Source organism: Oncorhynchus tshawytscha, linkage group LG05 (assembly GCF_018296145.1).
Source record: "Oncorhynchus tshawytscha isolate Ot180627B linkage group LG05, Otsh_v2.0, whole genome shotgun sequence".
Lineage (NCBI taxonomy): Eukaryota > Metazoa > Chordata > Actinopteri > Salmoniformes > Salmonidae > Oncorhynchus > Oncorhynchus tshawytscha.
The window spans coordinates 22,751,965-22,767,007 of NC_056433.1; the positions used below are offsets into that span (position 1 = coordinate 22,751,965).

At 41.8% G+C, this 15,043-nt stretch overlaps 1 protein-coding gene across 3 annotated transcripts in view; it reads left to right on the forward strand.

Moving 5' to 3' along the window:
* LOC112250173 (scavenger receptor class A, member 5 (putative)) overlaps positions 1-15,043 on the forward strand; it is a 79,470-nt gene that overhangs the window by 4,376 nt on the left and 60,051 nt on the right. For all 3 annotated transcript variants that reach the window (XM_042321684.1, XM_024420089.2, XM_024420087.2), the window contains one exon: positions 3,383-3,514. In XM_042321684.1, coding sequence (XP_042177618.1) covers positions 3,383-3,514 — 132 coding nt within the window. The remainder of the gene's footprint in view (positions 1-3,382; positions 3,515-15,043) is intronic.

Sequence of the window (15,043 nt, forward strand, 5' to 3'; positions counted from 1 at the left end):
ATAAGAGCACCTCCTCCCAGCTGCCCACTGCACTGAGGCTAGGAAACACTGTCACCACCGATAAATCCACTATAATTGAGAATTTCAATAAGCATTTTTCTACAGCTGGCCATGAATTCCACCTGGCTACCCCTACCCCGGTCAACAGCCCTGCACTCCCCACAGCAACTTGCCCAAGCCTCCCCATTTCTCCTTCACCCAAATCCAGATAGCTGATGTTCTGAAAGAGCTGCAAAAATCTGGACCCCTACAAATCAGCCAGGCTAGACAATCTGGACCCTCTCTATATAAAATTATCTGCTGGAATTGTTGCAACCTCTATTACTATGCTGTTCAACCTCTCTTTCATATCGTCTGAGATTCCCAAAGATTGGAAAGCAGCCGCAGTCATCCCCCTTTGAAAAGACACTCCAGACCCAAACTGCTACAGACCTATATCTATCCTACCCTGCCTTTCTAAGGTCTTCGAAAGCCAAGTTAACAAACAGATCACCGACCATTTCGAATTCCACCGTACCTTCTCCGCTATTCAATCTGGTTTCAGAGTTGGTCATGGGTGCAACTCAGCAACGCTCAAGGTCCTAAACGATATCATAACTGCCATCGATAAGAGACAATACTGTGCAGCCATATTCAACGACCTGGCCAAGGCTTTCGACTCTGTCAATGATCACATTCTTATCGGCAGACTCAATAGCCTTGGTTTCTCAAATGATTGCCTCGCTTGATTCACCAACTACTTCTCTGATAGAGTTCAGTGTGTTAAATCGGAGGGCCTGTTGTCCAGACCTCTAGCAGTCTCTATGGGGGTGCCACAGAGTTCAATTCTCGGGCCGACTCTTTTCTCTGTATACATCAATGGTGTTGCTCTTGCTGCTGGTGATTCTCTGATCCACCTCTACACAGATGACACCATTCTGTATACTTCTGGCCCCTCCTTGGACACTGTGTTAACTAACCTCCAGACGAGCTTCAATGCCATACAACTCTCCTTCCGTGGCCTCCAACTGCTCTTAAATGCTAGTAAAACTAAATGCATGCTCTTCAACTGATCGCTGCCCGCACCTGCCCGCCCGTCCAGCACCACTACTCTGGACGGTTCTTCCTTAGAATATGTGGACAACTACAAATGCCTAGGTGTCTGGTTAGACTGTAAACTCTCCTTCCAGACTCACATTAAGAATCCCCAATCCAAAATGAAATCTAGAATTGGGTTCCTATTTTACAACAAAGCATCCTTCACTCATGCTGCCAAACATACCCTCGTAAAACTGACGATCCTACCGGTCTTCGACTTCGGCGATGTCATTTACAAAACAGCCTCCAACACTCTAGTCAACAAATTGGATGCAGTCTATCACAGTGCAATCCATTTTGTCACCAATGCCCCATATACTACCCACCACTGCGACCTGTATGCTCTTGTTGCCTGGCCCTCACTTCATACTCGTCACCAAACCCACTGGCTCCAGGTCATCTATAAGTCTTTGCTAGGTAAAGCCCCGCCTTATCTCAGCTCACTGGTCACCGTAGCAGCACCCACCCGTAGCATGCGCTCCAGCAGGTATATCTCACTGGTCACCCGCAAGGCCAATTCCTCCTTTCGCCGCCTTTCCTTACAGTTCTCTGCTGCCAATGACTGGAACGAACTGCAAAAATCACTGAAGCTGGAGACACATATCTCCCTCACTAGCTTTAAGCACCAGCTGTCAGAGCAGCTCACAGATCACTGCACCTGTACATAGCCAATCTGTAAATAGCCCATCCAACTACCTCATCCCCATACTGTATTTATTAATTTATCTTGCTCCTTTGCACCCCAGTATATCTACTTGCACACTCATCTTTTGCACATCTACCGTTCCAGTGTTTAATTGCTATGTTGTAATTACTTCGCCACCATGGCTTATTCATTGCCTTACCTCCCTTATCTTACCTTATTTGCACACACTGTATATAGACTTTTTCAAATGTATTATCGACTGTATGTTTGTTTATTCCATGTGTAACTCTGTGTTGTTGTATGTGTCAAACTGCTTTGATTTATCTTGGCCAGGTCGCAGTTGTAAATGAGAACTTGTTCTCAACTGGCCTACCTGGTTAAATAAAGGTGAAATAAAAAAATAAAAAAACATTTGAAAAGGCACGTCAACAAACAAATGCTTAGTATTTGTATCACTGAGGTCTACGTTTGCACTGCTTAAATATGTAATGACCTCTACATTTCTATACATTCCATATATTTGAACAGTTTAAACAGCTCTGTTTTCTTTAGCCTTAAGAAATGGTGTACTTCTGCTAGAGCGGCCCTTCTGCAAGGTTGTTGTTCACACAGAATCCCAGCAGCCACAGCATATGTGCAGCACAGATCCATTGCATGTCTCTACGGACATGACATCACCTGTATTGGTACAATTGAAACCACCATGCTGTAGGGCTGCAGAGCAAGACTGTTTATGGAAAATCGGTTGAGGGCCTTCTCTTCTAGAGACGTCTCCTCTGTGACTTCAGAGCTATATGCTCCACAGAGAGAAAGAGAGACGAGGAAGGATTGGGGGGACTACTCATTTTTAGTCTTGTGGCTGGGATTGCTTGCCAGGAGAACATAAAATGAAAGTGTGTAAAACTTTCCCCTTGGTCTCTCTCAGGGCTTATGTCTCCTCGAAATAAGACAATGTGCTTCATGACCTAATAACATTAGACACTTTGGAATTTATATCAGATTCCTATTGGACTGAGATCTTCTTAGCCTGAATAATGATGTCTTCTGTCACCCTACTTCTGGGCCTATTTGACCAGCAACAACAGTTTAATCCAAATAGCTTCCTCACAAGCACATGACACATACAAAGACTCCCAACTAGAATGCCACGATGACAGTTTTATGTTCGACCTGGACGTTGTGTTAAGGGGTTAAATTACCGATTGTAGCTATTATTGCTCTGTATCTGTGTGGCAGCCCTGTGATGTACAGTACGGTGCAGCGGTGACCAATAGATCTCAGGCCAAATGCCAGACATGCAGACTTTGTTTTGACTCTCATGCTGACTACAATATCAGCCCAGTGAAGAATCAAGGCTGCCAACTCGCTACGTCAGTACTAATAGAACAATAATACAATCATTTGGGGGGATTTTTAGCACTCATAAAGTCTACGTTATGAGAGATGGCCGCAACAATGCAACAAGTCATTCAGTTGACAGTCAGGCATGCATTTTTATGTAGGACCTTTTCATCACTGCATAAGAATATTATCCTCATGACATTTTATCCTCATTTCATACAGCTTCTTTTATCCTCATGGCCCCTCAATTCAGACCCCCTCTAAGAGCCCTTGTATCCATCTTTGTCTTCCAATTCTAAAGAGATGTTTTCTTTTCAGCTGTTTCTGCCAAGAGGAGAAGAAAGCCAGACAATTGCTGCAGCCACCTGAACTCCCTGTCTGCCATCAAGTATGCCATCGTGTCTCTATACATCTTGGTACTCCTGAGCATCTTTGGCCTCTGTTTAGCAGGTAAGTCAAGTCACTTGAGTTACAAAGCATGTTATTGCCAAGCTGTCTATCTAAGGGTTTATGTACACAAACCACATCAGCTCTATCTGGCTGGTTGAGTGAAATAAGATAAATACCTTATTGGACACTGTCAGTGTTATTCCAGTTCCCAAGAGGTGGATATATTATGCTATTCTTTACATTTTTCTCTGTTGTATCAAATGTGATTGAACTGAACGACATACGCTGTCTGAAGCAGGTATTCTGGTTGACTTGAAGTGAAAAACAGAATGAGTTGATATGTGTTCAGTCCTTAAGTTCTTCAACTGAAATTTCAAATTGTTAGTGCATCTGGTTTCACTTGAGAACTCTGGTCTTCAGCCGTTTGCAGCGAATGACATCAGTGATCCCACAAGATTAAGAATGAATGGGAAAACCTATGGCTACTGCCACATTTTAAACAGTTAGTCTGTCTCAGGAAACACGTAAGGATTGTGCTTTGCAATTGTACTTCACTTTAAACATAAGTGACTGCCTATTTCAGTTTATGGATTAAGAGACATTTTTGTTTTTTTGAGAAATTTGAGAAAAGCCATTTCTTTGTACATTTGGAGAGTGTAGCTTGAGACCAATGAAAGCAGTAGGAAAATCAGCTTTTAGTAAAATCAAACAGACTGTAGCTTTGATTGTTGACAGGCTGTCTGCCCAAACAATGGCAATGGCAAAAGCCTATAGAGTAGTTGTAACATTCTTGGAACGATACATTTTTCTTAAGTAACCAACCTTGACATATGACTAAGGTTACCTGAGACATACTGTAATCCTCATCTTTAAAAGTTATGGTGCTGAAAGATGGCTACACATCCCTATGGTACTTCTCAGTCATGTACCTGCCTCAGTGCATTACTTATGTGACATTGTGGAGAGAGAGGCCATGTGGATGGATTTGGCATGCAGAGACTGACAGGACCCTGTTTCCAATACTCCACTGCCCCTGGAGGGACTCCGCCATGGCCATCTTGGCTCTCACAAGGTCCGTGTGTGTGTGTTGTGTGTTGTGGTTGAGGAGAAACTGGACTCCCATCAACACGTTCGAGAGAGCTCGCCCACGGTGCTGCCTGGCGGCTGAGGCCCTTCCTTCCCACTCCTGGAAGTTGTGTCGTCAGGTAATGCAGTGCTGCAAGGTCTGTAGCCAACTCTGAGAAACAGTCATCAATCAGTCGTGACAGAGCTATGCCTAGAGCCTCCCCACCTCAGCTCCAGGCCTGGGTCTTTGTGTCTGGGGAGGGATGTCTATAATGTGACTTGCCCGGGTTAGAATCTATGCCCTGGTGACCTTTGGTGTATCAGACCTGGGAAACACCTTGGTGTTTTAGTTAGATGTGAGCAGCAGGACTAACATAAAGTGATGTGGAGTCAATGTTTTGACAGGTCTTTCAAAATGAATAACCATTCTGGTTATCGTTGTGTATCGCTGGCTTTGTGACACACGGCCATAATACATTTAAAGCTAGAATCCTTAAAGCTGAAACGCACATGTTCGTTTGGGATATTACAACAAAGAAGTTACTGCAAACCAATGGCGTTCGGGGCCATTTAAGATGGAGGGAGGATGATAAATGTTTTATGAGTATAGCTTTTTTTCTATTACAGCATATTGGATGACTGATTGGGATGACTCCATTCACCCAGTTGAATGTTACATTGATAGGTTTAGGTTACTACATGATACAAACATTTTCCCTAAAGCCATCATGAGGTTGCTACAATCTAGCCTATGATTGAAAGTTTACAATGTAGGTGCAAACATGTCGAGAGAAAGATTTGAGGTGACAGACAGTGACACATGGACAGAGTGACACATTCAATTATGCCTTGCACACTCTTGCCTGCATCTAGCTGATCTAGGGTGTAATCATTAGTCCAACAGTTGCAAAAGTGAGTTTCTATTGGACAAATTCAGGAATGTTTATCCCCGTTTTGTTTAATTTGCATCCGTTTAAGAAAGGTTTTTCAAAAGAATCGGCGGAATGAATATACTCCGGATCACTTTCATAGGCACATATAAAGAGCTCATTGTATATATAATTCCTTCTCACATCTATGCGCTCTCCTCCTCTCACCTTTTCCCTTTGCTTATGGACTTCAGTGCACAACCCATCACCTGTCTGTGACCAGGCAAAAAAAATCTTTCCAAGCCAAACTTCATAAATGCTACACACAGCCTACATTGTTGTCACCATATTAGCTAAAGCAACATCAACGTCAATATAGCTAATAGAACTAACACATTAGTAAACCTGCTACGATCATGCAGTGAGGTGTACAGCTAGTAAGCAGTTTAGCCGTTACTCCAGAGGGCCCCGGTGGTAAAACCAAAAGCTGACCTTGACTTGGAAGAGTTCCAGTGTTGGATAGTTATAGCCAGATAGTTAACATAGCATCCCTCTGTTTAAGCTGGGTGTTCGAGTAGGCTAAACTAGCTAGCTGCATTTGTTAGTTAAATAAGTGAAAGTGAATTTTAAAAATCTAAATCTCTCCCTCTCTCTCTCTCGCTCCTCCATTTTTAAAGAAATGAATTTGTTCAAAACTGTTCAACTATTGTCTTTCTCTCTCTTTGAGGCAACAACTCACCACATTTTATGTACTGCGGTGCTAGCTCGCTGTAGCTTATGCTTTCAGTACTAGATTAATCCTCTGATCCTTTAATTGGGTGGACAACATGTCAGTTCATGCTGCAAGAGCTCTGATAGGTTGGAGAATGTTCTCCAGAAGTTGTCATAATTACTGTGTATGTCTATGGAAAGGGGTGAGAACCATGAGTCTCCTAGGTTTTGTATTGAAGTCAATGTACCCAGAGGTGGACGGAAGCTAGTTGTCCTCTGGCTACATCATGGTACTATCATACAGAGTAGAGTTGAGGCTACTGTAGACCTTCATTGCAAAACAGTGGGGTTTAATCAATTATTTGGTGGCATATGAATATATTTTGTATAGTTTAATCTAAAAATGATAACTTTTTAAATGTTTCACTATTTTTATTTTTATGAAATTTACTGAGGAGGATGGCCCTCTCCTTCCTCCTCTGAGGAGCCAACCACTGCTGCAAACAGCAAACACGGTTTTCTCTCCTTGGACATCATTGCATGATGTCAGTGGTGATTTTAGCATGTAAATCTTGGTGTGGGATGCATGCCAGCAAAGCCACTACACAACACAACCCTAAGCAATACATGAATTGCACTATAACAATGACAAATGGTGCCCACAAACTGTTAGGGCCTACAGCAGAGTCCCAACGGCAGTTCCAACACCTTACCACTGCTACACCCGCCTATCAGTGGAGCCTTATCTTGCAGTGAAACAACTCATTCAGACTCATTTACTGCCTTTAAAAAAACATAGCTGATATGGCTGATTTGCTTAAACAAATGTTGTTTCTACTGACAATTGAGATGTACAAACTATGGCATAAGGGGACAACGAGCGGATAAGAGGCAATCTGTAATTTCGATTAAGACATGAATGAGTGAGCGACTTCGGACGGAGTCAATATAACTATTTGTTCAGCACTTTTGAAATGTACAGCAACAGAATCCAGAACATGGGCCGTTCTTACAGCGTACTCCCTGTACACCAAGTCAGAACCGTAGGATAAATAAAGGTTGGCATATAAGAAGACAATGACAGCTCTTACAATATTCAATGATTACATTTCTCTAAAAGGTTATAGGCTACATGTGCAGCAACACTGAGTCAGAACAGCAACGTTAGGAAAATAGACCAAATTGTTAGGGTGAGGCATATTGAACACCATTTGGGTCACATTGAACACCATTTGGGTCAAAAAAGATACACGTCACAGAACACTATTTGACGTGTTAAACAAGGTTTTAATTTGACACGTCAAATAAAATAATTCTATTACAGAATGTTGTTTGTAAGGACCGACGCTGGGAGACGAAAAGTAAGTACAGGGAGTGAACATTTAATGGATAAAAGACAAGAAACAAACAAGAACAGCGTCTGGACAGGGGAAAACGCAACAACATCAATGCTGACACAGGGAACAAACTGAGGAGCAGACGGATATAGAGGGGCAATCAACAAAGTAAAGAACTCCAGGTGAATCAAATGAGCGCTGATGCACGTAATGATGGTGACAGGTGTGCGTAATGAAGGGCAGCCTGGCGCCCTCGAGCACCAGAGAGGGGAAGCGGGACCAGGCGTGACAGTGTGCTGAATTTGCACATGCAAGCAAGCGCCACCACTACTATCATCAGCACTGTCAAACCTGTACAAAAAAGTGTTTTAAAAATCACACACCGTACAATACCCCGTTGGTGAAAATAGACCAAATTATTAGGGTGAGGCATATGGGCTACTAATAGCTTTCTACACAACATACACTTCGTATTACTTTCTTAGCTACAGTATACATATCTTCCTTGCATATTACATCATTTATGCAGAAGCATACAAAACATTTTTGGACTGACCTTGTGATCTGCTCACTTAAACAGGAAGGTGGCGCGACGGTCCTTTGTGGTAAAATTTTGTCATCAAAGTCTGGTATTCTCTTGATTTATGTTGGGAACTCTGAAAAAAAGCACACAGCCACTCCATTGAATAGCAGGCTAGTGGTTTCCTTGCAATGCTTGCAGTTAGTCACTGATTCCTTCCAAACGACTCATTGTTGAATTTGCGATTTCCAACTTGTTGTGTAATCTTTATGTTCAATGGCCGATGAGCACCGATATGTTTTATCTATAATTTCTCTTCATTATTTCTCTTCATATGACAAGGAAGGATTTGCCAGTAGATTGGCGACTTGATTCATGATGATGACTGCTAGCTAAGACTTTGAAAGGCTTTGAAAGCTACTGTACATATAACGTGATTTGACGTCATTTTATCTGTGGACAATGACCTTGAGCCTTCTTGGAAGGGCACTTGTAATATAACTCTATGGCAGGACCCAAAGTGCTTACATTTTGGATGTCTACCCTTACTAAGGCCTCAAGCTTGGCGATGACATAGTGTCCCCATGAGTGACAGAACATTGAGCCAATCACAGCGCAATGCTCCTATTTTCTGCTGGTTCGTCCCACCACCACAAAAAGCACTGAACTAGGCTGAAACACCTGCATTTTCCAGCTGCCTTACTCAAAAAAAAAAACAAAAAAAAAATTGTATGCGGCTTTATTAACTAAATTATATTTATTCTTTATATTGTTTGCAAACTGATATGTGGCACTTATGCTAAAATAGCATGCAAAACAGGCAAGTCCACTCCCAAAAAGTGTATATATATATATATATATATATATATATATATAGTGCCTTGCGAAAGTATTCGGCCCCCTTGAACTTTGCGACCTTTTGCCACATTTCAGGCTTCAAACATAAAGATATAAAACTGTATTTTTTTGTGAAGAATCAACAACAAGTGGGACACAATCATGAAGTGGAACAACATTTATTGGATATTTCAAACTTTTTTAACAAATCAAAAACTGAAAAATTGGGCGTGCAAAATTATTCAGCCCCCTTAAGTTAATACTTTGTAGCGCCACCTTTCTTGGGGTATGTCTCTATCAGTTTTGCACATCGAGAGACTGAAATTTTTTCCCATTCCTCCTTGCAAAACAGCTCGAGCTCAGTGAGGTTGGATGGAGAGCATTTGTGAACAGCAGTTTTCAGTTCTTTCCACAGATTCTCGATTGGATTCAGGTCTGGACTTTGACTTGGCCATTCTAACACCTGGATATGTTTATTTTTGAACCATTCCATTGTAGATTTTGCTTTATGTTTTGGATCATTGTCTTGTTGGAAGACAAATCTCCGTCCCAGTCTCAGGTCTTTTGCAGACTCCATCAGGTTTTCTTCCAGAATGGTCCTGTATTTGGCTCCATCCATCTTCCCATCAATTTGAACCATCTTCCCTGTCCCTGCTGAAGAAAAGCAGGCCCAAACCATGATGCTGCCACCACCATGTTTGACAGTGGGGATGTTGTGTTCAGGGGGATGAGCTGTGTTGCTTTTACGCCAAACATAACATTTTGCATTGTTGCCAAAAAGTTCAATTTTGGTTTCATCTGACCAGAGCACCTTCTTCCACATGTTTGGTGTGTCTCCCAGATGGCTTGTGGCAAACTTTAAACAACACTTTTTATGGATATATTTAAGAAATGGCTTTCTTCTTGCCACTATTCCATAAAGGCCAGATTTGTGCAATATACGACTGATTGTTGTCCTATGGACAGAGTCTCCCACCTCAGCTGTAGATCTCTGCAGTTCATCCAGAGTGATCATGGGCCTCTTGGCTGCATCTCTGATCAGTCTTCTCCTTGTATGAGCTGAAAGTTTAGAGGGACGGCCAGGTCTTGGTAGATTTGCAGTGGTCTGATACTCCTTCCATTTCAATATTATCGCTTGCACAGTGCTCCTTGGGATGTTTAAAGCTTAGGAAATCTTTTTGTATCCAAATCCGGCTTTAAACTTCTTCACAACAGTATCTCGGACCTGCCTGGTGTGTTCCTTGTTCTTCATGATGCTCTCTGCGCTTTTAACGGACCTCTGAGACTATCACAGTGCAGGTGCATTTATACGGAGACTTGATTACACACCGGTGGATTGTATTTATCATCATTAGTCATTTAGGTCAACATTGGATCATTCAGAGATCCTCACTGAACTTCTGGAGAGAGTTTGCTGCACTGAAAGTAAAGGGGGCTGAATAATTTTGCACGCCCAATTTTTCAGTTTTTGATTTGTTAAAAAAAGTTTGAAATATCCAATAAATGTCGTTCCACTTCATGATTGTGTCCCACTTGTTGATTCTTCACAAAAAATACAGTTTTATATCTTTATGTTTGAAGCCTGAAATGTGGCAAAAGGTCGCAAAGTTCAAGGGGGCCGAATACTTTCGCAAGGCACTGTATATATATATATATATATATATATATATATATATATACAGTATATATGTATTTTTTGCTAAAAATGTGGGGCTCTGCCCCACCTGCCCTGAATGACAGGTCCACACTGCACGCTCTATAGAACAGCAAAATATGTACTGCAAAAAATTATTGGATGCTCCTTTTTTCCGTTTTCATCAACAAAACAAAAACAATAACAAAGCCACTGGAGGCAAACAGTGGCACTGTTTCCCCAAATGTGGAATCTTACTTTAAATCCAATTTAGAATTATACTGTTGTTGCCTAGAATGATTTGGAAAATTCTAGAGCATCTGAAAGGAATCAGGCTCTTGGTATCCATGGCTGAGAAATGATATCCTAGTGACCAATTTAAGATGAATAAAGTAATGTTTCACTGTTAGATTCTAGCTCTATAACCCAGAGAAAACATGCAGTGTTGGTCAGTAAACCACACCTCAGCATTATTAGTAATGTGGGAAGTTCCCGGACACAGACTTAAGCCCTGTTGGGTTGGTGAACAGCGGGAATCTAGATGATTAACTCTTTGTGTAATCTCTACGGAATTTCACACATGCCTTTCCAACTCTTCCCATCAGGACCATAATAACTGAAGTTCTGTAGGTGGATATAGGTCTAGGCAAAGCCAAGGCATTACTGGAGCCAACATGCAATACCATTGACATAATTTGAAAAGGAAGACGAAATCATGGGAAACAAACACTGTCGTGGAGGTATTTAGAAATGTATGGTTTAGCATAAAGCTAATTTGAAAAGCAATCAAACAGAGCTTTCAAATAGTCCCTCTGAAATGAAATGTGGATCATTAGAGAGGGTAAATGAGACTAACATAACATAATGACTGCTGTGGAGGGGGACATTTCACAGGGACCCTGCCAAGTTTCCAGTGTGAACCAACACCCATCCATTTTTTTATCCACGTTTGCTTTTCATTTGTGTTCATTTGTGAATATTTATGAGGTTTCCCTATATGACCTGGGCAGGGCTCTGCTTCAACCTCCTAGCCAGCACATTAAATATCCAGGCCTGACATCTGAACCTTTAATCCATGCTTTTAGATAGATAAGAGAGAGGGGTTATATCACTCCATATTTCAAGTCATTCCGATGTACTCGCTGACCCATGCTGAGAGATCACAGCCCTGTAAGGTCGGAGAAGGCCCGGCATGAATACAGATCTGAACCCTGTGCTCCCGTATCAAAGGATGTTCTCAAACTGTCCATAGACCGACTGTATGTACACCTCTGACTCAGAATGGCTGTTGCAGCTGTTAAACAGTTGAACAGTTTACTTACAATCAAAGTCATCTGCTACGTAGTAGCATTAGTATAACTACACATTACTCTGACAATCACAATAACTATCACCCTACTTCTCAGGAATTGAGATGGGATGGAAGAGCCGAGGACAGTAAGGAGGGAACAATGGAGAGAACAGAGAAAATAGAGATACAACAGTTAGATTAGCCTAAATCTCAGAAGCTGAGCAGAGCAGTGAATAAAAATAAAAGCACTCTATGTTTTATGGCTACTCGGCACATGATGTTGAGAGTGTATGAGAAGTGAGTTACCCAGCTAGTGTTTAGTTTCCAGTTCAAAATGAACTCCCAGTGGGAACTCCCTGATTATGTCTGGCTCTCTCAGCTGCCTGATATGGCTTAACATTGTTTCAGAGAGTGTTCCAGTGAGTTTAACAAACTTTGGGATCCTTGCACTCAGTTATATAAATGCTGCTGTGTGCATGGAAAGCAATTGCACTTTTAATCCTCCATGTTTATGAGTACAATTCACGGACTTGTTTGGCCAATGTTCCTAGATGTGAAGGAACCAGTGCAGTGAAGAGGAAAAAAATCTGCAAAAAATAAAAATGTCAACCCAAAAGGAGTATGTCACTGAGAACATTTATTATTTTAATGAATCACTGTGCTCATTCCCACTGTCAATAACTAATAGTGAAGAGAGGCAGGTCCCTATTCTAGGTACATAACTAATGTGTCCTTTTTTTAATCAGAATTTACTACTATTTCTATTTCAATAGCAAAACAAATTGCAGCTGCTTTAAAAAAAAAACTTGCTACAGGAGTCTGTATAAATGGACCCTATGACTCATAATCAAGTGGTGTCTAGTTAATCAACAAGCTATGTGAGCTATAACCCCTTTACAGTTGGTAGATGTTTCAAAACATGAAAACACCAGGATTTGCTGGAAACCAAAGTGGTTTATGGGTAATAAAATAACCACTCCCCAAACCTTTTCCTGTGTAGTCCTGTTCCAAATGTCTACAGGTCATCTCTACAAACAATATTAAACAAACCAGAGAAACCTGTTCATTGTTTTAAAGGCCGACTAGTAGCCTAGTCACAATGGAGTTGGACACATACTGTACACATTATTTGGGTCATGATACATTCATTTCCAATGTATTTGAATGTACAGTATGTTGACTAATTTGAATGCATACAGAAACTGATAAAAAAAAAAAAAATATATATATATATATATATATATATATATATATATATATATATATATATATATATACAGTATATTTGTGTTTTATTTCACCAGGTAGGCCAGTTGAGAACAAGTTCTCATTTACAACTGCGACCTGGCCAAGATAAAGCAAGGCAGTGAGACAAAAACAACGACACAGAGTTACACATAAACAAACGTACAGTCAATAACACAATAGAAAAGAAAAATAGAAAAAAATCTTTGTACAGTGTGTGCAAATGTAGAAGAGTAGGGAGGTAAGCAATAAATAGGCCATAGAGGTGAAATAATTACAATTTCGCATTAATACTGGAGTGATAAATGTGCAGATGAGGATGTGCAAATAGAGATATTGGGTTGCAAAAGATCAAGAGGGTAAGTAATAATATGGGGATGAGATAGTTGGGTGTGCTATTTACAGATTGGCCGTGTACAGGTACAGTAAGCTGCTCTGACAGCTGATGCTTAAATTTAGAGAGGGAGATATAAGACTCCAGTTTCAGTGATTTTTGCAATTCGTTCCAGTCATTGGCAGCAGAGAACTGGAAGGAAAGGTAGCCAAAGGAAGTGTTGGTTTTGGGGATGACCAGTGCAATATACCTGCTGGAGTGCGTGCTACGGGTGGGTGTTGTTATGGTGACCAGTGAGCTGAGATAAAGTGGGGATTTACCTAGCAAAGGCTTATAGATGACCTGGACGGATATGTAGTGAGGGACAGCCAACGAGATCATACAGGTCGCAGTGGTGGGTAGTATATGGGGCTTTGGTGACAAAACGGATGGCACTGTGATAGACAACATCCAGGTTGTTGAGTACAGTGTTGGGGGCTATTTTGTAAATGACATCGCCAAAGTCAAGGATCTGTAGGACAGTCAGTTTTACGAGGGTATGTTTGGCAGCATGAGTGAAGGATGCTTTGTTGCGAAATAGGAAGCCGATTCTAGATTTATTTTGGATTGGAGATTCTTAATGTGAGTCTGGAAGGAGAGTTTACAGTCTAACCAGACACCTAGGTATTTGTAGTTGTCCACATATTCTAGGTCAGGACCGTCCAGAGTAGTGATGCTAGTCGGGCGGAAGGTTGCGGGCAGCGATCGGCACCTAGTTTTACTAACATTTAAAGCAGTTGGAGGGCACGGAAGGAGTGTTGTATGGCATTGAAGCTCATTTGGAGGTTTGCTAACACAGTGTCCAAAGAAGGGCCAGATGTATACAGAATGGTTTCGTCTGTGTAGAGGTGGATCAGAGAATCACCAGCAGCAAGAGCAACATCATTGATGTATACAGAGAAAAGAGTCGGCCCGAGAATTGAACCCTGTGGCACCCCCATAGAGACTGCCAGAGGTCTGGACAACAGGCCCAACGATTTGATACACTGAACTCTATCTGAGAAGTAGTTGGTGAATGCGGTGATTGAGTCGAAAGCCTTGACCAGGTTGATGAAGATTGCTGCATAGTACTGTCTTTTATCGATGGCGGTTATGATATCGTTTAGGACCTTGAGTGTGGCTGAGGTGCACCCATGACCAGCTCGGAAACCAGATTGCACAGTGGAGAAGGTACGGTGGGATTTGAAATGGTCGGTGATCTGTTTGTTAACTTGGCTTTCGAAGATTTTAGAAGGCAGGGCAGGATGGATGTAGGTCTATAACAGTTTGGGTCTAGCGTGTCTCCCCCTTTGAAGAGGGGGATGACCGCGGCAGCTTTCCAATCTTTGGGGATCACAGTCAATACAAAAGAGAGGTTGAATAGGCTAGTAATAGGGGTTGCAACAATTTCGGCGGATAATTTTAGAAAGACGGGGTCCAGATTGTCTAGCCCAGCTGATTTGTAGGGATCCAGATTTTGCAGCTATTTCAGAACATCAGCTGTCTGGATTTGGGTGAAGGAGAAGCAGGGGGAGCTTGGGCAAGTTGCTGCAGGGGTGCTGAGATGTTGGCCGGGGTAGGGGTAGCCAGGTGGAAAGCATGACCAGCCGTGGAAAAATGCTTATTGAAATGATCGATTATCGTAGATTTATTGGTGGTGACAGTGTTTCCTATCCTCAGTGCTGTGTGCAGCTGGGAGGAGGTCCTCTTATTCTCCAAGGACTTTACA